Source organism: Lutra lutra, chromosome 6 (assembly GCF_902655055.1).
Source record: "Lutra lutra chromosome 6, mLutLut1.2, whole genome shotgun sequence".
Taxonomy (NCBI): domain Eukaryota; kingdom Metazoa; phylum Chordata; class Mammalia; order Carnivora; family Mustelidae; genus Lutra; species Lutra lutra.
This window is the reverse complement of record NC_062283.1, coordinates 83,393,217-83,417,678: the sequence shown is the minus strand read 5'-3', so window position 1 is coordinate 83,417,678 and position 24,462 is coordinate 83,393,217. Positions and strand designations below refer to the sequence as shown.

Sequence of the window (24,462 nt, the reverse complement as noted above, 5' to 3'; positions counted from 1 at the left end):
AAGAAATTGAACTAGATTATTTCTGAAGTTTATTTTAAATTACAGTTGAATATCTTGTATAGCAAGCTCTTTCTCTACATTCTAAATAGGTTTACAGTTTTGAGCATTAAGCTGTTTTAATCTGTATATATTACTGAGAGATCAACTGACATCAGTATTAATATCTTTTTTGTTTGTTTGCCAATTGAGTATGTTCCACCTATTTTATTATATGAGTATTTGAGTAATCTATGGTATATTTTGATGATTGCCAGTTTTTAAAATACATTTTGTTATGGAAATTTTTAAATGCACTAAGAGAGTGAATAGAAAAATAGAAAAACTGCTATGTACTCATTACCAAGAAATATTTTTTAAGTTTTTTATTAGTTTCAGGTGTGTAAGAGAATGATTCAACAATTCTATACATTACTTTGTGCTCATGATGATAAGTGTACTCTTTAATCCCCATTATCTAGTTCACCCATCCCCCTATCTACCTCCTCTCTGGTAACCATGTTTATTCTCTATAGTTAAGAGTATTTCTTGGTTTGTTTCTCTCTCTCTTTTTTATTTCTTTGCTCAGTTGTTTTGTTTCTTAAATTCCACATAGGAGTGAAATCCTATGGTATTTGTCCTTCTCTAACTGACTTATTTCGCTTAGCATTATACTCTCTAGCTCTATCCATGTTGTTTTAAATGGCAAGATTTCATTAGTTTTTATGACTGAATAATTTTCCATTTTATGTATACACACACACACACACACACACGCACATACATACATACCGTATCTTCTTCATTCCCTCTCTCAGTGGACACTTGAGCTGTTTCCATAATTTAGCTGTTGTAGATAATGCTGCAATAAACATAGGGTGCATGTATTCTTTTCAATTTGTGTTTTTGTATTTTAATACCCAGTAGTGCATTCAATTACTGTATTGTAGGGTAGTTCTATTTTTAACTTTCTGAAGAACGTCCATTCTGTTTTCCGTAATGGCTGCGTCAGATTGCATTCCCACCAGTAGTGCAAGAGTGTTCCTCTTTCTCTGTATCCTTGCTGACACTTGTTTCTTGTGTTTTGAGTTTAGCTATTCTGATAGATGTGAAGGGATATCGCATTGTAGTTTTAAGAAGTATCCTTGCTTCATCTTTCCACTCATCATTTTTGTTAACACTAGACAATTTTTTTTTTACGATTTAATTTATTTATTCAACAGACAGAGATCACAAGTAGGCAGAGAGGCAGACAGAGAGAGAGCGGGGGAAGCAGGCTCCCCGCTGAGCAGAGAGCCCAATGTGGGGCTCGATCCCAGGACCCTGAGATCATTACCTGAGCCAGAGGCAGAGGCTTAACCCATTGAGCCACCCAGGCGCCCCAACACTAGACAATTTTAAAGCAAATTGCAGACATCCATGTCCTTTCCCCCATCAGTATACAATATATGTATATGTGTGATAGTGTATATTATCGTACTTATTTAGATTGTGTATTTCTTAATTGTTAGATGTTCCTGAAAAGCATATATGCGACTTTTAGAAATTCTGTGTTTTCAGTATATTCATCACATTCAGTAAAATTTTATGATGTATTTGTTTTTTAAAGAATATAATTTTTAAATGATTGTGAATGCCTCATGACAATAGGAAAATTCAGCTAAGCATCTTTGAATTTCTGTTAACTTCTTGGCAAGAAAAAACAATCCTGTAATTACATTTTCATTATTTTATAGCTGTTAGATCTTTTGATTTGTAGTATTGAATAGTCAAAGAACAATTGAAGTTAAATTAATAAAGGATATTTTAAAAAGAGGTATATCGATAATGGATTATTAGAATACATATAATTAGGTAATTCTTCTCTTTCCTATCATATGCCTATTGTTATTTTCCAGTATATCCCAGTTCCTGATATTAACAAACCCCAGTCAACTCATGCCTTTGCAATGACTTGCATTTGGATTCATCTCAATAGAAAAGCCCAAAATGACAACTCTAAGCTACAGATTCCAATACCTCATTCCCTAAAGCTTCACCATGAGTAAGTAATTTGTGGCTTAACAGTTAATTTTTTTAATTAATAAGTAGTATATTGTAGGCTAATCTTGGTCTCAGTATTTGTATCAAGTATGGAAATCTCCCCACACAGACTGGGGATAAAGGTGAATATTTAATGGGCAATGGCCTACCAAGAAAAATTGACCAATACCTATATCAGAAAACAACTCGAAAATTTTTATATGTATGCAGACATATATATATATATTTAATTTCCAGGTCTAATTTTTGCTTTTACATGTTTTACCTTAATTAAAGTTCTTATTTTCCAAAAGCATGTGAAAGTGTTTCAAAATTTCTTAAGTACTCAGGATCTGAGAATGATCTGACAGATGTCTTCACTCCCTGGGCAGCCGGGATTATTTGAGCTGCTCTGGCTGGTGTGCTCCCTTACACCATTTCCAGAGTTGTGATTACCCAGAGAAGATTCCCTTGTTAGATAGACTTGGTTTTAGACAGTCACCGGTGTTAGGAACACCTGAACTTCCCACCTAGAACTTCTGACAGGGACTGCCAAATCTCTTCATAGGAAACTGTAGGGTATGCAGACTTCATTTGGCTTTCCCTTTATGAGATATTGCTTAATATCTTTTCACAGTGACATCTTTAATGATGCCACATTGTTGTGCTTAACCAAATAGATAATATAGATAGATATATAGATAGATAATATATAGATAGATAATATATAGATAGATAGATAATATAGATAACCAAATAGATAATAAATAGAAATCAAGTACATGAACTTTTGAGTTATTTCTTCATTATCTGAATCTTCCATGTATGTAGTAATACTTAGCAAATATCCATTAATTGATAACTTGTGATTACTTAAGTTCTTTTTGAAATGCTACTCAAACTTTTCTGTGTTTCCACTCTGCATTTGGGGCAGAAACTATAATACCTGTAGGAATAAAGATAGTATTAGTAAATTATTTCATGAAATTAAATGCTTTTTAAAGCACAGACTTAACTTTCTGGAAATTATTTGCATTTTTTACTGTTTAATGGTACTTGAAATTTTAGGTTCCTACAGCAGAGTCTTAGAAATAAAAGTTTACAAATGAATGACTATAAGATTGCCTTGCTGTGTAATGCATACTCTACAAATTCAGAATGTTTTACATTACCCATGGGAGCTCTGGTAGAAACTATTTATGGAAATGGAATTATGAGAGTACCTCTTCCTGGAACAAGCTGCTTGGCTTCAGCATCTATTACTCCCCTACCCATGAACCTCCTGGATTCACTGACAGTTCATGCCAAAATGAGGTATATTCTTTTTATTTGGTCCTGTATCAGGGAATTGATACCAGTGTAGTATAGGTTTTATTTCATGATTGTGTGTGTGTTTTATGGTCAGGTATACTTTTTAAAAAATGATTAGATTTATTTTATTACAAAAATAATATTTATTATAGGAATTCTAAAGTATACAAATAAACCTCAAGAAAATATTACCATAATCTCTTCATGAGAAACAAGCATTATAAAAATTTTGGTGTATGTTCTGAGGCTTTTTTTTCCCCTATGTATAAATATATGCATTTATGAGTTGAGATTTTTCTTTTAACAAAATGGATTCTTACTGCGATATTTTTTTCTTTAAAAGATTTTATTTATTTGAGAGAGAGTGATGTCAATGGGAGGAGAGGCAGAGAGAGAGGGAGAAGCAGACTCCCCACTGAGCAGGAAGCCAGATACAGGATTTGATTCCAGGACCCTGAGATCAGTACCTGAGCAGAAGGCAGACACTTAATCAAATGAGCCACTCATGCGCCCTGCAGTACTCTTTCATAACCATCATTTCCCCATAAGGATCTGTCAACTCTTTCTAGCGTTTTTTAAAAATACCTGTTTTTAATTTCTGTGAAGAAGTCTTTTGTGTGGCTATATATGGTTATTTAGCCAGTTCCACATTGTTGGACATGAATTATTTGCAGGGTCTTAGTATTATAATGATGTCTCTACTACCTTTAAGACTGTCTTTGCATCTACCTATAAAACATTTTTATTAAATAATTTGCTGGAAGTAGAATTGCTGAGTCCAGGGATACGAAAATTGTAATGCCTATGCTATATTGATTATAAACAGGGATGATTTTAGAATTGACGTTTTCGTTTTCTAAAAAGACAGAAATGGCTCTGTTGGTTGTGATTCTAGAACTCAAGTACTCCTAGGAGCCAAGCTGACAATGTAGGTGAGTCCCACATGCTGCTGAGTGAAAGAAAGCCAGATATTCATACACATGCAAGTATGTGTATCTAGAAGGAATTGAGGCTGACTGAAGCGTGCAGGGCTTACCTCGTGGTATTGCCAATTTAGCTCATTTCTATAATGTAAGAATGTAGACTAGTGTAGCTTGATCTTCTAAATTTTTTGAGAAGGGCTAGAAATCCAGATTTTTTTTTAAAGATTTTATTTATTTATTTGTCAGAGATCACAAGTAGGCAGAGAGGCAGGCAGAGAGAGAGGAGGAAGCAGGCTCCCCGCCGAGCAGAGAGCCCGATGTGGGGCTCGATCCCAGGACCCTGAGATCATGACCTGAGCCGAAGGCAGAGGCTTCAACACACTGAGCCACCCAGGCGCCCTAGAAATCCAGATTTTTATTTCTGGTCTTTTAGTTCTTAAGTATTGGCTCAGAGTTCAGACACTATGTAGATAAAAGAGAATGCATTTGTGGGACATCGGTTCTAGCAGAATCATACTCTTTTTCTAATGGTAAACGTTGTCATAGCATTATGCATGTGCTTTACCTGCTGTGTGACAGAGTTGAGCTTGGATCTTAGCAGTGATTTTTTTAAGTAATTCTGTAATAAAAGTCATTTAATATCTCAAATAGTTTTAGTTACATATTTGAAAAAGAAAACCAGACTAAAACCATTTATACATGCTCTTTTTGTTTAAATGATTTTGGGGTTTTTGGTTTGTGTGTGTTTTAGTCTTTTTTTTTTTTTTAATTCAAGTATGTTTTTATGAGTCCTACCCAAATTTTGCTTTTGCATGAGCAAAGGGATCCTGATGCACATTGAAAGCACCATGGAAACCAGAATTAGTCTCAGTGCATCACTATCAAGTGTCCTGCACAACTTAAATGATTAAAATGGAACTCATGCATTTCATGTATTTAAGTTTAGATATATACCAGATTCCTTATGAGTAACTGCTTATCTATTTCAAAAATATGGATTTTTTTCTTTTCTTTTGTTTTTCCTCAGCCTTATCCATAGCATTGCTACCAGAGTGATAAAACTTGCTCATGCAAAATCCAGCGTGGCCTTGGCTCCAGCCCTGGTGGAAACTTACAGTCGTTTATTGGTGTATATGGAAATAGAGTCCTTGGGCATCAAAGGATTTATCAGTAAGACAGGACTTTTCTGGTGTTTATAACCATTAACGCATTCATTAGTTCAACAGGGATTCTTTTAGGCCCTGGGGATACAATAGTGTGCAGATGTCATTGCCGTCATAGAGATTACCTGCTAATGAGGGAGACAGACAGAAAAATAAATGAAGTATGGAATATGTCAGATGATAAGTCTTATGAAGAAAAACCAAGCAAAAAAGAGGGATAAGAGTGTGAAAGTCAGGAGAGTGAGTTGTACTTTAAAGTTATGATAAGAAAGGAGTATTGTTCACATATTGCATGGATCCCTAGATGTGGTGCATATACAATGAGTTTTAGAACACTGAAAAGAAAAGAAAATGAAGTTAAAAGGGCTATTTTGTTAAGTGCTTGGGATACAGTGAGCTAGACAGACATGGTCCCTATTCTCATGCAAGAATGTGTGGTTCGGTGTGCTGCTTCTCTGCTGGTTTGGCCCTGGGGCTCTATCTGACTGGCAAAGGAGTTTTCTGCATTTCAGTAGATGGCTTATAGTGTCTGTTAATTGTTATGCAGTTCTAAGTAATAGATACTTTCTAATATAGAAGTGTTTTTCTGATTCATGGTAATTACAACTTTTTAGTAATACAGTATAATTTTAATTTGAACCATAATTACTTTTCTTCCCAGATAATTGAGGGTTGAATACAGCTTTTTTGGGAGGGAGGAAAGAATAAGAGTGGGTGTCATGCAATTTGTATGTTAAAAAATGATCCTCATGCTTCAGAAGATTGGGAACATTAATGTTATGAAAGTAATTTAAAAAACAACTGAGAAGTGAGGAAGGGTAATTTTTTTTCATATGTTGTCTCATTTTTTCAGATGAGCTTGAGTACTATTTGTCATAGTCCAACAACAACAACAAAAAAGCAAACTTGGTATTCTAATTAGGATATGGATTTTTTTTCCTTACCATTAAGGAAAAATTAATGGAGAAAATTTGGAAAGTGTGTATGTGTATGTTTATGATCAAATCTTGACACAGATTTTACTCCATGACTTTTCTTCAATGTCTTTTAACGCATAGCTTTTATAATTGGTACCTTAAATTGTCTTGTTCCTCGAGGTCAACTTTTGCCTACTGTTTTCAAGTCCCATGCCTGGGGGATCTTACACACACTTCTTGAGATGTTCAGCTACCGGATGCACCACATCCAGCCGCATTACAGGGTGCAGCTTCTGAGCCATCTTCATACTCTAGCTGCCGTTGCACAAACCAACCAGAACCAGCTCCATCTCTGGTGAGCTCTGGGATGATGGTCTTTCCCTAAGATTTCTTAGAAACTGTGTTGGACATGGGGAACTTAATCCCTTATAGTATTTGTATTCATGTGTCATAAATCTCCTCTGCTTCTAGGGTATTTTATTTCCAGTACAGAAGAAATAGAGGACAGCTTTTTAAATAGGAAGTTATTAAGGTAATTCAGGCCTCGCCTGGTGATCTTTGGCCTGAGAATGAGTACTTCCAGGGCCTTTGACAAAATGTTCTAGTTTATTCCTTTAGAATATTGGATTTAGGGGCGCCTGGGTGGCTCAGTGGGTTAAGCCGCTGCCTTTGGCTCAGGTCATGATCTCAGGGTCCTGGGTTCGAGCCCCACATCGGACTCTCTGCTCAGCGGGGAGCCTGCTTCCCCTTCCCCTTTTCTCTCTGCTTGCCTCTCTGCCTACTTGTGATCTCTCTCTCTGTCAAATTTTAAAAAAAAAATTAAATTATATATTAAAAAATATATACTGGATTTAAATACACTTAAATACACTTAAATACACTTCAGATTATGGTTAAATTATCATGTCACTTTGATTTAGCTTTAAGTGAAAATATATTTCAGATTGAAAAATGTGATTTTTGAAATGCTGTATATTCAGGTGAAATTGTGTAATCCTATGAGCTACCTTTTTCAAATGAGTAGTGTTAGATGGTTTTGCTATAAAATTTGGCACCTTGGGTTTTTTATTTTTTTTATTTTTTTGGCACCTCAGGTTTTTAAAACTAAACAAAGCTCATTCTCACACGAAGGAGGAGGGTGTTTTTTTAATCAAAGAATAGAAATTCGTAGTTTTCATGTTTTTCCATTTAATCAATCTAGAATTAGATTTAAATCTATAATTCTGAAACTTTATATGTAACTTAACTTTTTCATTTCTTTTTGTTTTCCCACCTTTCAGTGTTGAGAGCACTGCACTTCGGCTTATAACAGCATTAGGGAGCTCGGAGGTCCAGCCACAGTTTACACGCTTCCTAAGTGATCCCAAAACAGTGCTGTCCGCAGAATCTGAGGAGCTAAACCGAGCCTTGATCTTGACCTTAGCCAGAGCAACTCACGTAACAGGTACAGTGAATATAGTGGTTACCACTGACAAAAACAGATGAATTAGAGCATGCAGTGTCCCTACTGATTATTAAGGGGATAACATACTAAAAGGATCTGTTTCATTTGTTTGGAAAAAATAATGGTTGTTTTAATACTTTCAACAGTTTAGTCATTAATGTAGGTTCTTCTGTGTACTCTTATTTTAACTGAATTGAGCTTCAGTTTTCAGCCATTTTACATCATTTTTTAGGTAGTGGTTCTTGAGGTTTTTGGTCTCAGGACCACTTTACACTCTTAAAAATAAAGAAATTCCCAAAGATTTTCTATTTATATGGATTTTATCTATCAATATTTACTTTATTAGATATTAAGATAGATGCTTTTTAAAAATTTTTTTAATTTAAATTCAATTTAGGAAATATACACTGTATTATTAGTTGGATGCTTTTTTAATGTTTTTTGACTCACTTAAAAATAATAAACATATATTAACATAAATGGCATATTTTTTTGTGAAAAATAAACTATATATTCTCCAGACAAACTTTAATGAGAAGAGGCACCATTATTTCACATTTTTTGCATCACTCTTTAATACCTGTTGTAAAAGAAGCTTTGCTGGGTTCTCATACTTACTTCTACATATCATCTACTGTAATATGTTATTTTAGAACTAAAAAAAATATGGCCCCACACAGGTAAGAGGTTTTAGGGGAGGAGTGTTTTAATGGCCTTTTCCAATAATTGTGAATATTCTCTGATGTCACACAAAATTGGACAAGTGATGGTTTCTCAAACATTAGTTGCAGCGTAGAATCCAAAGTTCTATCAGTGACCTTTGTGTACTCTTACATTATAATCCTGTGGTCTCTTTTGCACACCTAATGGATTTTTAAAATTCATGTATATTTTGGGGTGCCTGGGTGGCTCAGTGGGTTAAGGCCTCTGCCTTCAGCTTGGGTCATGATCCCAGAGTCCTGGGATTGAGCCCTGCATTGGGCTCTCTGCTCAGCAGGGAGCATGCTTCCCTTCTTCTCTCTGCCCGCTTCTCTGCCTACTTGTAATCTCTGTCTGTCGAATAAATAAATAAAATCTTTAAAAAAAAAAATTCATGTATATTTTATAACTTCATGAATTAGTTTTTGGAAAGCTTTGGTTCACTGTGTTACTTAGATCTTATAAATGTGGGCACAGTTCGCTATTCAGTATCTTAAAATCACATTTGTTAATATCGCTGCAAATTTCATTAGGAAAATCATTAAGGTTTGGAAAACTATAAGGCTTATAGTAGTGGATATAGGTTTTCCAAAATTTTGATTCTTCACTGGAAAAGTCAAATTTTATCATTGGCAAAAGATGTGGTCATTTGTTTTCCTTGAAGTAACAAGATCCCTTTGTTAATTTTCAAGAAAATTTCTGCTTAATGCCCAAATCCGAATAACTGTAGTTTTCTGTCAGATGTTCTTTCAAATAAAAGTGGAGTTCCAATTAAAAAAAGGAGCTAACTTAACTCAATATTCCACACATGATCTTAGCCAAAAGGCCAAGAAGAGATTTAACTGAATATTTAAACAAAATTGCAAGTATTTTTCCTTAAGATACCCATCATATTTTGAAGGGTAGCTAGGACACTTTATGCATACTTCCATTTTTATCATAACATAAAGTTAGATGTACTTAAGGGCTAAGATACATTCCTTTCACTACTTCAATTATATTATTGAATAAAACTGGCACTTCCCCTCTACAGCCTCTCTCCCCCATGACAGCGTAGTGAAGATTACAGTGGCTGTTAGTATAGTCTGGTGCCACTGTTTGAATGTTCTGGGGGCCAGCAGTTTTACTTACCATTCCCTTTGCTCCATCAGTGCACATATCAACACAGTAAAAAGGTTAGTACTATCTTCTTATTACTTTAATAGTTTTGACCTCATCAAATCCTTGAAAGGATATATTGGGGACCCACAGAATCTGCAGACCATACTTTGAAAACTGCTGTTTTAAAGAAGTAGTTATTGAATTTAGCAACCTCAAATACATTTGTGTGAACTATCTTATTTTACATAATCTTTTTTTTTTTTAAGATTTATTTATTTATTTATTTATTTATTTGAGAGAGAGAAATCACAAGTAAGCAGAGAGGCAGGCAGAGAGAGAGGAGGAAGCAGGCTCCCTGCTGAGCAGAAAGCCCGATGTGGGGCTCGAACCCAGGACCTGGGATCATGACCTGAGCCGAAGGCAGCGGCTTAACCCACTGAGCCACCCAGGCGCCCCATAAATTAATCTTCTTGATTTAAAGAGTTAAAGTCTGTAGCTATTTCAACCACTAGAAAAGATACTTTCTTAATTCTGTTTCCTTGGTTCAAGAAAGTGGTGATACCTCATTGTCAGAGTGAACTACATGAGCAGTCATGGTGGGCCTGTATCACTGTTAGACCACTAGTGCTCTGTAACCTTAAAAAAAAAAAAATTGCAAGGGCACCTGGGTGGCCAGTCAGTTAAATGTCCAACTCTTGGTCTCAGCTCAGGTCTTGATCTTAGGGTCATGAGTTCAAGTCCCATGTTGGGCTCCACACTGGGTATGGAGCCTACTTAAAAAAAAAAAAAAAAAAAAAAAAGATTGCAATATCTTTTGTCTTCTTTTCATTAATTGTGCTCATATTTACTAATTAATCATTCAAATTATAAACTAAGAATGTAAGTTTAAATTGAATATAACTAGTTAAGCAGTGAGCGTATTGCTATGCAATTCAATGGGTGTACATAATTGTTACTTTCCTTATGATATCACTTATAAATTGTGGGTCATTTATATCTGGATTACACCTGTTTGTTTATGTTTAGATTTTTTTACAGGCTCTGATTCAATTCAGGGAACTTGGTGTAAAGACATACTTCAGACCATCATGAGTTTTACTCCTCATAATTGGGCATCACACACTCTTAGCTGTTTTCCAGGCCCACTACAGGTAATTTGGTCTTAATTACATATTGAATGTATACAAAGTCATTTTTTCCATTTAATATATATGCAATCATTCTTTCCCATTAACTCATTTCTTCCCACTTAGTGTTATTCTAGAGAGCTTGTTTTAGTGATTGCCAAAGGAAATTAGCTTATATTTCCTTTTTTAAAAATCTTTGCTATTCCAGAGTCTCTTGAGTTGTTCTTTGTCCTACTCCAGAACTGGATATATTCCTAAAAATAAAATTTTCATTTTATCTTATTAGTTAACAGTTTTAGAATCTTGTGAGAATTAACACATTACCTGAAAAAATGTCTCTCTCTCTTAGAACTGAAATAGGGAGAAATACAGCTTAACAGAGCCTCACAGAATACACATTATTACACTTGACTGAATTTTTTTTTAAATCACACAGAAAAACTATTAACTTGGCTTTTATGATATGGAGAAAGGAAAACCTCATTTGTCCTCTACTTTTCAGAGAAAAGTTTAAGCGTAGTGAGCATCTGCTTTTTAGAACTACCAATAGGGCTAGAGCAGTAGTTCTCAAACTTAACAGAATTACCTAGAGGGCTTGTTCAGATAGATTGCTGAATTTAGAATTCAGTAGGTCTGGAATGGGGCCCAAGTCTACATTTCTTACAGGTCCCAGGTGATACTGATACTGATGGTCTGAGGTAGTATAATGGATTTTCCTTATAGAGATAACAAAATATGTAACGAAAATGTACATACATTTCTTTCTTTCTTTCTTTCTTTTTTTTTTTTTTCCCAAAGATGAACAGAAGATCAACAGGTGATTGAGGAGGCTCTGAATTCAGGCTTGCTTGGAATTTCTGCTTAGGAAATCTAGGAAAGGAATCTTTGAGATAATCTCCTCAAGCCTGTGTATTTTCCCATTATAGAAATTCAGGTCTTGATTGCTAAGTTGCTTGAGGTCACACAAAGTTTATTAGTATCAGAATCAAGCCTAGAACTGGTTTCTTGACTCTATAGCGAGTGCTCTTCTTTTTAGTATAACCCTTGACGTAAACTTCTGATCTTCCTTTTAGGCATTCTTCAAGCAAAATAATGTACCTCAGGAAAGCCGTTTTAATCTGAAAAAAAATGTGGAGGAGGAATATAGGAAGTGGAAGTCAATGACCAATGAAAATGACATCATTACCCACTTCTCTATGCAAGGCTCTCCTCCTCTCTTCCTTTGTCTTCTCTGGAAAATGCTCTTGGAAACAGATCATATTAATCAAATTGGCTATAGGTAAGCCAGAAACCTAGATCTGCATTCCATTTGACAAACCGTTATACCATATAGCAATATAACTTATTTTTTACTCTTTGTTTTCTAGAGTATTAGAAAGAATTGGAGCCAGGGCCCTGGTAGCCCATGTGAGAACATTTGCAGATTTCTTAGTATATGAGTTCTCTACATCAGCTGGGGGTCAGCAACTCAACAAATGCATTGAAATTCTTAATGACATGGTATGGAAGTATAACATTGTTACACTGGACAGATTAATTCTCTGCCTGGTAAGAATACGCTTATTTAAGAATAAGTTTCTAAGCTGCTTCATTCTCTTTTGGATCAAGGTGTGCTCCTGACAGATCTTGCGCTAATCTAGCTATATTGCTTCTAAGGATTTAATGAAATTGTACTATTATCAAGCATTGCTATCACTTCCCTAAGGAGCTAGAGATTTCCCAGTGTCTTTATTCATTCATTCAGCAAGTGTGTATTAAATTTCTACTGTGTTCTATGCATAGAAAGTATAGAAATAAATAAGACAGTCATGGCCTGGCCTTGTGATACTGTAAAAGTACAAGCAATTAGCCCCTGAGTTGACTTCCAAAGGCTGCCACTAGAGGCAGAAAGTGGTTAAAAAAAAAAAAAAAGTCATTGTATTTCTTTGCAGAGTGCTAATAATCATTTCTCTACACTTTGGCAGCCATATTCAGAACTGAATATTTCTCATAGCCACCCAATATTCCCCATATTATTTTTTTCTCTTCACTTGATGTCTATTTCAGGCAAAATTTTAAGAGAAGACACAGAACCAGGCTGGAAAATGCTACTTTTTAAAAACTATAATGGTGATGTTTGGGGTGACTTAGTTGATTAACCTCTTAGCTATGAAACATAAATATAAGTATGGTTATGATATAGTAGGAGAAATTAGCTAAATCTATAAATCAGTAAAATAGAAGGCTAAGATAGAGGTGTAAGGAAAATACTACCTGGCAACAATGAGAGACCATCTCTATCTAGGTGAGAGATCTTGGAGGATGGATTGAATTTCAACCAAAAAAGAGGGACACTTTGGGCAAAAGGAATGGTGAGAACCAAAAATGGGCAAGAAAGTCAAATATGTTTAGGGAATTCTGAACAGTTGGTTAGGAATAGACTAAACATATAATAAAATTCTAATAATAGTGAGATATTACTATATTCACATATAGACTAATAGCAGACCCATGCTTTTGCACAGGTCAGACATTTTAATACCATTTTTCTGTTGTTCTCCAAAGGCCATGCGTAGTCATGAAGGAAATGAAGCCCAGGTTTGTTATTTCATAATTCAGTTGCTGTTACTCAAACCAAATGACTTTAGAAATCGAGTAAGTGACTTTGTGAAAGAAAATTCTCCAGAACACTGGCTACAGAATGACTGGCACACCAAGCATATGAGTTATCACAAGGTACTAATGCAGTTCAGTATTCAGTGAATCTTGGTTATGCTGTTCTTAGGAATTTGGCTAATTGGTTTGGCTGTTTTCTCTTTGGTTCTCTGTTTTCCCTCTAAGCTATATGAAAGGAAATTCGCTCTCTAAACTGCCTCAAGGTTCTAGAGTAGCTCTATGTTAGGAATTTATTGAAAGTGCAGTTTTAGTAGATGTGAATAGTTACAAAATGAAAGTGTTATTACAAATTCTTTTTACATAAATCTCTTTTGCTATGTCTTTGGGATAATATTTTTTCAAGTAAAGCACTCTAGATTTATTTCATTGCATCGTAAAAACAAAAATGGTTTCATATTCTTTTAAAAATGACAAGTTTATTTAGCTTTATTTTTTTTAAGAGAATAGAAAAAGATGCCCTGAACTTTTGCCATTTATTCACTTCCATAGAAATACCCTGAGAAACTATATTTTGAGGGCCTGGCGGAGCAGGTTGATCCTCCTGTGCAGATCCAGTCTCCCTATCTACCCATCTATTTTGGAAATGTGTGTCTTCGATTTCTCCCAGTATTTGATATAGTCATCCACAGATTTTTAGAGTTGCTTCCAGTTTCCAAATCACTGGAAACTCTACTAGATCACCTTGGTGGCTTATATAAATTTCACGGTAAGCTTTTTCAAATTATAATTACATTTAATAACTCAATAAACAAAAGTAGTCTGGGCATGACCGTATGGGTAATCATGGTTTAAACATTTTATTTTAATTGTTTTTCAATAAAAGTGTTTTGAGAATAGTGCTATATAGTGATGCTGTGAAGTATAAAATAGATGACATAAAAATATGAATAGGTAGGTCATGGCAAATGTATTAAATAGCAGAAATAAAAGTGATATGCAAGAGATGACCCCTTTTACATAGTGTGTGATTAGTTGCCAAATAAGTAGAGAAGGAGAATGGTATGATATGAGCTCAGAACAGACTGAAATGACTATGAACTAACTCAGCAGGCTTCCTAGATGATAGGATTCGAGCTGTTGATATATGTGATTTATATAAAACAGGCAGAAAAAGAGAACACTCTAGGCAGAAGGAATCCTTTGGAAAAATCACAACATTTTGAAGACAGTCTCCTCATTGGCTAAATTGAGAATTTAAACTTTGTACCCACCTATAAATCACCTTAAGTGCCAGGCTGAGAAGTTTTGATCTTATAACCTGCAGATAATAAAGAGTCAGCTAGAAGTTATTGAGTAAGGTCAAGGCATAGAAAGCATTACTTTAGAAAGAGAAATCTAATTGTAGTTGGCAGCATGTTTCAGAAGGAAGAAGCCATTTCAAAGACTTCTGTCAAAAAATTCAGTTATATGATTAGTACCTGAACAACTATGATGATATTGGAAATGAGAAGGAAGGGACAGATAGTCAAGGAAGAAGGAACAGAGCTTGATTAGCTGCTCGTGGAGAGACTATAGAAAGGAAGATGTCAAAGACAACTCTGAAGATTTAAACCAGGCGACTGGAGAATGGTGGAGTCAGCCACAGGAGCATGAAAGGCCTAGAGTAGCCACTGTGGGGACAAAGTAAATTTCTCTGGTGGGCAGTTCTTCTCAGTCCTTTGTCTAGATATCGTCCTCATAACCAGAAGTCTGAATTGCATTTTAGCACTACAGAATAGGTATGAAGTTCAAGCAAGCATTCCTTTAAAAAATTTTTTTTGAGGGGTGGGAGAATTAGGTAACATCCACATGGTAGAGAGGGGTATGCAGTGAAAAGTAGTTAACTCCATCATGACCTCCAGCTGCCCAGTTTCTTTTTCTGTAGGAGACCACTGTTATCAGTTTCTTGTGTATCCTTCCTTAGATATCCTGGGGTTAGTTTTTTTTCCCCCACAAATAATATAGGATATACACATTGTTCTGCACCTTGTGTTTAATGCCTTTATAATGTGTTAGGATTGATTATTTTATATCAATACATAAAAAACTCATTCATGCCACACATGCCATGATTTACTTTGTTTTGACCATTTGGACTATTCGAATCTTTCTGCTAGTATAAGCAGCATTGCAGTGGATATTCCTTTATGTGCCATGTATATATTATTAGAAGCCTTCTGCCTTGTCCTAAAATAAAAATACTCATTGTATGCAGTTGCCCAGCATATGAAATAGTTTCATGAGTTTCTGAGCTATTTTTTGATAATCTTGAAAACCGGGGGTTAGTTTTTCATTGTGGGTAACCAGATTAACATTGTGACGGTGTTTTCTTCTTGGCAGATCGCCCCGTGACTTATTTGTATAATACTCTGCACTATTATGAAATGCATCTGAGAGAACGCCCACATCTCAAGCGAAAGCTTGTCCATGCCATCATTGGCTCACTCAAGGATAATCGGCCACAAGGCTGGTGTCTAAGTGACACATACCTGAAGTGTGGCATGAATGCACGGGAAGAAAATCCTTGGGTCCCAGATGACTCCTACTATTGCAGATTGATTGGCAGACTAGTAGATAATATCCTTTTCATTGTGATTTTTCCAGACCCTTCAGAAATAACTATATGTTGATTTGTGAGAATACATATTATCCTTTCAAGGTAATATTTTTATATATTCCAAAACTTCAGTTCTTTTTTGCAATTATTTTTATTTTTATTTTTGTAAAGATTTTGAAAGCTTAAATTAGCATCAAGTTAGCTGCCAGATAGGCACGCATTCCCTTCATTAAATTTTATATCTAAAAAATAGACCTAATGAGGTTGTTTCAAAGAAAAAAATTACATTCCTAAAAAGAAGTACTCCATATTGTAGTAAATGTATTTGTTTGCTACTGGAGAACATAGAATTTTGTTGCTTTAAATAAATCCTTAAATGCTTTTTAAAAATATTAATAGATAATAAAACTTATTTTCTCTCTTTTTTAATGAAAAGGCTGCTATATATGTATTTTTATTTCTTTATTTTGATTTCATGTTTTAAGTTATTAGCACACTATGCTTATCATGTTTGTACATCATGCTACTGTTTTGTGATTTGTTTTGCTACATGAAGGCATTTGTTTCCTGAGGTAAAAGAATTACTCATTATAAAGTAATCTTCTTATCAACTGTCTTATAACTATTAAAAGAAATAGGTGGATGCAGCCTGGGGCTACTCTTGTTGCCTCTCTAGCTATCTTGTCACAGTTACAAAACCACACTTATGTAAGAGCAACCATTTATACCTGTGGTTAATCACATGGTTGCTGTCAGTACATTTCAGTTATGTCAAACTGATGTGTGTTTGGTTCCTATTATTTGCCTCTTAATTTCTGTTCAGTCACTTCTTGGGGATTTATAATCAGATAAATTGGTAATAAAATGAGATGTTTACATGGGAAATACTTTTAAAACTATAAAGCACTACAGATGTGAGCTGTTAATCTCAAATAAAACAAACAGTTATAGCTTTAACCATCTGCACCGATGGCTGGCAAATCTCCTGGTCCATTCCCAAACTGTGACTGGAGATTCAATGAGTTTCCCAACCCAGCTGCGCATGCACTGCATGTTACTTGTGTGGAGCTCATGGCCTTGGCCGTTTCAGGTGAAGATGTTGGAAATGCTCTTCTAAATGTCGTCCTGAAAAGGTATGTATCCTGTTTCATGCAATAACATTCATTGTTTATTTGTAAAAAAAAAGAATGATATTTTATTTGGAACTGTTAGACAAACCTGTTGTCCCAAGGCTGATGCACATGGGATAGTAACTGTCTTTTGGTCCCGGATTTTATCTTTGTGATATAGATGTAATGGAGTGAGCCCTGGACAGGGTCAGAAGACCTGGGTTTGTTCCCACCTCTACTCTTCAGTAGCTATTTGACATTTAATAAAGTTAAGAATAATGTTAACATCTCACTGAAGATAGCCTTCAAGATTCCTTTCTTGAAGATCAACAAAAAGTAGAGGGTAATGATTGGGAAAGTATAAATAAGTAGAAGTAGTCTTTCTTCCATCCCAGCAACCATTGTTAAAGGAGACAACTAAGAAAAGCCTTACTTAGCTTTTGGGTATATTAAATTTTTACTCAATAAAAATCCAATGTAGTTTTTTTTTTTTTAAAGATTTTATTTATTTATTTGACAGAGAGTCAGCAAGAAAGGGAACACGAGCAGGGGAAGTAGAAGAGGGAGAAGCAGGCTTCCTGCTGAGCAGGGAGCCCAATTCGGGGCTCAATCCCAGGACCCTGGGATCATGACTTAAGCCAAATCCATTGTAGTTTTATTGAAGTAGGTCAGTTGTTAGCCCTGAATTATATATATTCTCAAAATAAGATCCATTATCAACCATATAAAAATATTTTTGTAATTTCACATTTTTATTTTTTTTTTCTTCATTTTTAGTCAGCCATTAGTGCCAAGAGAGAATATTACAGCATGGATGAATGCGATCGGACTGATCATCACTGCGTTACCAGTGAGTTAATAACTGTGATTTATGCATAGTAATGGAATGCAGTAGTCCCTGTTGGCCACAAGAATAAGATGCATGTAAGATGCCCTGTACAAGTACTTCTGATGTGTTGCATAATAAGACATGCAGAACCCCTTTCCTTCTGTCAGTTTTTCTAAAGCTCATTCATTCTTTGCCAGCTTAGGTCCTGCTTCTACAGTGAGCCATTCCCTGACCTTCCCTCATGTGAGGTCCCCCTTCTGTGACCTCACCTGTGTCTACTTGGCACTACACAGTTGACTGTTGCAATATCTTTCAGTGTCAGTAACACTGTCTAACCCTGTGCTCTACAGACTTGATATTCACCTCTCCAAATCAGTCATTTTTTTCCTTAGATGCCTCCAAAATATATATATTTATTTCTGAGTTATTTACGTGTAGTAGTGTTGTCTATATAATAGGTATCTGTAAAAGCAATTTACTGTGTAGTAAATACCAGATACTAAATGAACTAGGCAGACACATGTATAGAGCCCTCATAACTCACAGACACTTATCCCCAGGTTCTTGTTGACTTAATTTGACTTACTATGAAGACACCCACTTTTGCTTTCAAAATCTCCATTACACAAGACAACATGCTAGAGAAGTAAAAAACATTAAAGAACAATAAAGTGCCATGAGTTTAGGCTTTGGAGTGGAATATTGGAAATGGGGTGGAATACCTGATAAGGGATATTTTTCATCAGGCTTTCCTCTGATTTTAAAGGAACCATATTGGATTGTCCTGCATGATCGAATTGTGAGTGTTATCAGCAGTCCCAGCTTGACATCCGAGTCAGAGTGGGTTGGCTATCCATTCCGCCTCTTTGACTTCACTGCTTGTCATCAGTCCTACTCTGAGATGAGCTGCAGCTATACGTTAGCTCTCGCACATGCTGTGTGGCACCATTCTAGCATTGGACAGCTCTCTCTCATTCCCAAGTAGGTATTATGATTTCGTTAAGTAAACTGGACTTTTTTCATTTTGTGTTTATTAATCTCATTTACACAGGAGGTATATATCTCATTCAATAGAGTAACTTTCAAAGTGAGTTTTAATTAAGTAGAGTTTCTAGATAATGAGAAAGCTCTCATATTTCAAAATTGTTTGAAAAAATTAATTTGTATAGGGGCGCCTGGGTGGCTCAGTGGGTTAAGCCTCTGCCTTCAGCTCAGGTCATGGTCTTGTGGTCCTGGGATCAAGCCCCTGCATCAGGCTCCCTGCTCAGCAGGGAGCCTACATCCCCTTCTCTCTCTGCCTACTGTTCTGCCTACTTGTGATCTCTCTCTCTGTCAAATAAATAAAATCTTAAAAAATAAAAGAGATTAAAAAAAATTAATTTGTATGAGCAAAAAATAGTCTGGCATCTAGTTTTCCATTACAGTTTCAGGAGGTTTAGTCAAATGCATGCTTTTTCCAGAATATATCCCAAAAGCTGCATTTTGAACTGAATAACTCATAATAGCTATTTTCTGATAACTTTTCTTGACTATAAAATTGGTAGTAATTAGAGTCAAATTTCTTGAGAATGGCATTTATATTAGATTGGTTATTCTCTTTTTTATTTCAAATACAGGTTTTTCCTGCTATTCAAAAGTAAAGTATTCCTATGAAAACTTCCATAAGCCAAATGACATAAAGTGAAGCACATCCCGCCCTTTCTGAAAGTTCATTTCATACCAATTCACTTGTACAGAAAACCTACATTAGTACCTCTTTATGATAAACTAAAGAAAACCAAAGAGAATTTTTGCTGTTACAAGAAAAGCCATTGCTATAATAATGTAGGTCTTTTGTAAAAGCAAAGTGGCATAACACAAATTTTCAGAAAGCAGGCAGGGGATACCTGTAGTTCACATTCAGTACTTTTACTGTTGAGATTGACTCCTCAATCTGAAGTTATTTACTTTGATAATCAAAGGAAAACCATAGCCAGTGCGAATGTAAGATTAATTAGAAAAAGAAACTTTGCAAAAAATTACAAATTTTAAGAAATGCCTGGGTAGGCTGTATCAACAAAGTTCAAACAATTCAGCTGATTTGAAGTGACAAGAAATTTTTATTTCTAATCTTCAAATTTTAGGTTTCTCACTGAAGTCCTTCTTCCTATAGTGAAGACTGAATTCCAGTTGCTTTACGTGTACCATCTTGTGGGACCATTTTTACAAAGATTTCAGCAAGAGAGAACACGTTGTATGATAGAGGTAAAATATAACCTGTGTTGTCTGTGATAAGATTAAGTTCTAAAAGATCTATTGATGTTTCTTTCCCAGGGTTTTCCAAACTGTATATCATCATAACCATTAGTAGTGAAATTAGTAGGATCTAAGAATAATTCAGAGGATTTAGTGTGCCCTTGTCTCTAATAAGTTTGATGTGGGATGTATTAAATTGGAAATGCAGGGGAAATACTCATTCTTAAGGTTGAAAAGAAAGTTAAGGATGGAGAAGTACATTTGAGAGCCTGCACTGTAGTACAGAGGAATTAATTGAAATCATGGGAATGGATAAATCAGTCACCTAACAAAAGGGCAGAGAAAAGAAAATGAGACAAGAATAGAACCTTGAAGTATGAGCCACTACATGGAACCAAGAAGATACAACGTAAAGTATCCCTGAGACCGCAGTTATCTCAGATATTGAGAAATGGTTTCTAGAATGGAAATCGTTTCTCTCTTATATTTTAAACGACATTACTGAGTTATGAAGAGAAATTGCATTTAAGCCCTATTAGGGGACATTTTGTAGCACTCTGGATTCTTCTGTAAATGCAGACCATATCAGGGTGCCAAGGAGACTCAGTCAGTTAAGCATCCAGCTCTTCATTTCAGCTCAGATTCTGATCTCGGGGTAGTGGGATCGAGCCCCATGTCAGGCTTCCTGCTCAGTGGGAAGTCTGCTTGAGATTCTTTCCCTCTGCTCCTCCCCCCACTCACATGCACACTTTCACATACTTTTTTTTTCCTCTTGCTCTCTCTCAAATAAATAAATCTTTAAAAAAAAAAAAATGCAGATCCTATCGTATATCCCATCCAGATTTCTGTAATCAGTGACAATTCTTCAACAAATGTGTTATCCCTCTGTGTTAGTCTTATGATGGAGTCCCGCTACATCATTCTAAGTAATTGAACCTTTTTTGCCCACTTAAATAATTTTATATTATTTGTTAAATAGATCGGAGTGGCATTTTATGACATGTTGCTGAATGTAGACCAGTGTAGTGCCCACTTAAATTACATGGATCCCATCTGTGACTTCCTGTATCATATGAAGTATATGTTTACTGGTGACAGCGTAAAAGAACAAGTAAGTTAATTATCTTTTAATGATGTTTAGTTTAGAAAACTTCAATATATGATGATAACTTTTGAGTACTTTTGTTATTTTTTTTTCTTTTAGAGGAAACGGTTGATATTATTAGACCTTTTTAGGCTACATGAACACATTATTCTGCATATATAATTCAAGTACTAGTGAATAAATGTTATAATTTCTCACACTTTTTCCCCTTGATATTTGCAACAGGTCATCTGAAAAAGACTTAGGTGGTTGATTAACAGTAATCTCATTAGGAAGAAACAGTACAGAATGGCTACGTTTTTAATACCAGAGAGGTGCTTTGTAATGAGTGAAGAAGATCCCACTTTTCCCCACAGTGACTAGGGTACACTATGGAGACATTGGACAGATTGCAGCATAACTAGAAGATGGAAGCCAGGGGGGTCAAAACAGTAATTCATAAAGGGTATTTAAAGGAACTTGAGGTACTTAACTTGAATTTTCAAAGTCCCAGGGAATTGTACATGTTCTCACTATTTGAAGGGTTGCCATTTGGAACTGGCATTAGATTTGTTCTGTGCGACTTCAAAAGGCATATAAACTCCAGTGAAGTTAAAGGGAAGCACATTCTGACTCAGCATATAAAGAGCCACTTTCTGGGAAAGTCGTCTGTAAGTGGAAAGGGCATCGTAACTTGAATCGTGACTGTGTCCTATCTGTGGGAAACAAAGAAGGTTGGCTCTTTTAGAAGGGTGGAGGTAGGGCAGATAGATGAGGTGACTTCCCCTCTGTACCTTAATGTTATTTCTTTCTCTGGCAGGAAAGGAAGGTAAACTCATGTATAAACTTATGAACCCCAGTCTACTGGATTCTTTCCTTGGAGCTAGGGACATGGAGTGGGGAGGATGTTCGTTTCTTTATTTCCTCAGCAGGATTGTCAGAGTTCTCTGAGTGGAAACCAGTACAGAAATGTTTGATTTAGCATATCCTTTGTATTTGGGCTTGAGAAACTTTGACACAAGGGAATACAGAAAGGAAAAATTACTGAGCTGCTCTTTCCTGGTAAGGTCAAAGAGCATTTGAATAAAGCTAAGAAAGCCATGGAACTGCTTGCTGTTTTATTTCTTTAAAGTATTTTAAGTAAAAGTAGATCTAATATTATTTTGTTTGAATTCCAAGTATAAATCAAAACCAAAAAATTAGCTTTGTAGATAAATGTTACAGACCTAAGTTATTCAAAGAACTTCAAAATATAATCATGATTCATGCTTCTGTGATGATGGCATTTTAAAGGATGGTGAACTGGGTCCCTGGGTGGTGCATTCAGTTAAGTGTCCAACTCTTGGTTTCAGCTCAGGTTGTGATCTTGGGGTCGTAAGATGGAGCCCTGAGACTGGCTGCATGCTCAGCGTGGAATCTGCTTCAGATTCTTTCCCTCTCCGTCTACCCCTCCCACTTGTTCTCTCTCTCTCTCTCTCAAATAATTAAATCTTAAAAAAAATATATTAAAGAAAAAGAAAAGGATGATGAACTGGTTGGATACATAAAATTTCCAGTGTAAACTATATTAGCATTTGACAGTGAGATGACTGGCTAACTAGGTAATGAGTATGTTTTTGTAAATGTGGACATATATAGATTATATGCACACATATAATGTGTGTGAGGGAGAACACATTTTTTTACTCATGTGAGAGAGAAATAATTGTATTTGCTTTTGTTAAAACATAAAACACTGAAAGAAACTTCTCATCTAGCCTATTCCACTACCTAGTTTATTATCTCCAGATATAAATAAAGCACTTCTTTAAAGGTGGGAAATTGAAGTTCTCTGGTTGAAATATTTTTTAATGTGTTTATTTCTTAGGTAGAGAAGATTATCTGTAACTTAAAACCAGCTTTAAAACTCCGTCTTCGATTCATCACACACATTAGCAAGATGGAACCAGCTGCCGTGCCTCCACAGGCCATGAGTAGTGGGTCTCCGGCACCTCAGGCGAATCAGGTGCCAGGGTCTTGACCAGTAACTCAGTGAAGTCCGGGTGTATGGTGGTGAAAATGGAAACACATTTGTCTTTGAAAGTGGACTCAAACCTGTTAAATCTGAACATGGTCGTGCTACATAGTGGTGTAGTAGAAGCAGTGGTGTTCAGATTGTTTTATTTTGATTCTAATGATGAATCTATTGATACTTTATAGCTCCCATCTCCCTATCTATATTTTTGTCTCTAAGAGATCAAGTAAGCTGCATGTTGCTCATATCCATAACAATTTATTAGATCTACCTAGGAATATGGAGGTATCTATGATCAAATGTCTTTTGTAGATACTTCCAATCTTTCCTATTCTAGCCACTGGTTTTATTTTCAATTTTTATTGTTAATGACTTCAGTCTTCAAATACATTGTTTTAAAGGCACCACACATGTAAAATAGTTATCTGATCATTTTATACGTAAATCTCTTGGTGTATCTTTGGGATAAGAGATTTTTGTCAAGCGAAGGACTCTAGATTTCATTGCATTGCAGGAGCACAGTTTCATATTCTTTTAAAAATGACTTAAAAATTTTACCATAGGTTTCCAAAGAAATGGGTTAATGTTTCTATCAAGGCAGATTGGCAAGTTTTTGCCTTAAACTTATTGTATGAAATGAGTTGGAAGCCTTGTAAGAAAATACCATAGAAATGCATAAACTTAATAAAATCGTGCTTAAATGGTGCTCTCCAATCTCTGTTTTTAAAAATAAATTATTTGCTTTCCCAGGTTGACACGTTCACCTAGCCAATGATGCGATTCTTTAAATTTTTATAATCTTAAAATTTTTAAGTATTTATATTTTTAAATATAGCATACATTTTGGTTCTTTAAGGTTTATCAGATTTTGAGAGACAAACTGTTAATTTGGGGAGGGGGAAATGGCATTAAGATTGTAAAAGCCTTGAAAAGTAAGTAAAATCTGTTGAATGAATAAACTGATGACTTACTCAATCTGAGTGAGTGTCTGCTGTGTTCCAGGCAGTATGCTGACTGCAGAGAACCGGGCTGTTGCTATGGGATGTACACTACAGTTGGTGACTGACATTGGCTTGGGACTTAAGAGTTACTGTTTTGTTTTTTAAAGAATCAGAGAAGTTTGAACTATACTTCAAATCTTTATTTCCAAATACATCCCTCTTAGACCTTTGTCTTCCTTGTGTTTCATATTATTCTGATCATTAAATCTTTATTTGCCATGCAAGTCCAGCTTAAAATTTCTATAACGGTATAAGTAATTTTTCTGTGTTAATGATATTCTTAAAATTCTCCAGAAGTTTAATGCTAGAAATGAAT

General features: G+C 35.4%; 1 protein-coding gene across 2 annotated transcripts in view; it reads left to right on the top strand.

The window, feature by feature from the left end:
• The window catches only part of MED23 (mediator complex subunit 23), a 42,853-nt gene extending 19,002 nt beyond the window's left edge, over nucleotides 1-23,851 (top strand). For both annotated transcript variants that reach the window (XM_047733271.1, XM_047733272.1), the window contains 17 exons: nucleotides 1,875-2,020; nucleotides 3,067-3,312; nucleotides 5,260-5,402; nucleotides 6,493-6,667; nucleotides 7,593-7,756; nucleotides 10,583-10,707; nucleotides 11,757-11,962; nucleotides 12,051-12,231; nucleotides 13,228-13,398; nucleotides 13,828-14,044; nucleotides 15,658-15,894; nucleotides 16,842-17,007; nucleotides 17,761-17,833; nucleotides 18,579-18,793; nucleotides 19,936-20,056; nucleotides 21,027-21,158; nucleotides 22,999-23,851. In XM_047733271.1, the coding sequence (XP_047589227.1) occupies nucleotides 1,875-2,020; nucleotides 3,067-3,312; nucleotides 5,260-5,402; nucleotides 6,493-6,667; nucleotides 7,593-7,756; nucleotides 10,583-10,707; nucleotides 11,757-11,962; nucleotides 12,051-12,231; nucleotides 13,228-13,398; nucleotides 13,828-14,044; nucleotides 15,658-15,894; nucleotides 16,842-17,007; nucleotides 17,761-17,833; nucleotides 18,579-18,793; nucleotides 19,936-20,056; nucleotides 21,027-21,158; nucleotides 22,999-23,151 (2,871 nt within the window). In that variant the 3' untranslated portion in view covers nucleotides 23,152-23,851. The remainder of the gene's footprint in view (nucleotides 1-1,874; nucleotides 2,021-3,066; nucleotides 3,313-5,259; nucleotides 5,403-6,492; nucleotides 6,668-7,592; nucleotides 7,757-10,582; nucleotides 10,708-11,756; nucleotides 11,963-12,050; nucleotides 12,232-13,227; nucleotides 13,399-13,827; nucleotides 14,045-15,657; nucleotides 15,895-16,841; nucleotides 17,008-17,760; nucleotides 17,834-18,578; nucleotides 18,794-19,935; nucleotides 20,057-21,026; nucleotides 21,159-22,998) is intronic.
• The last annotated feature ends 611 nt before the right edge of the window (nucleotides 23,852-24,462 follow it).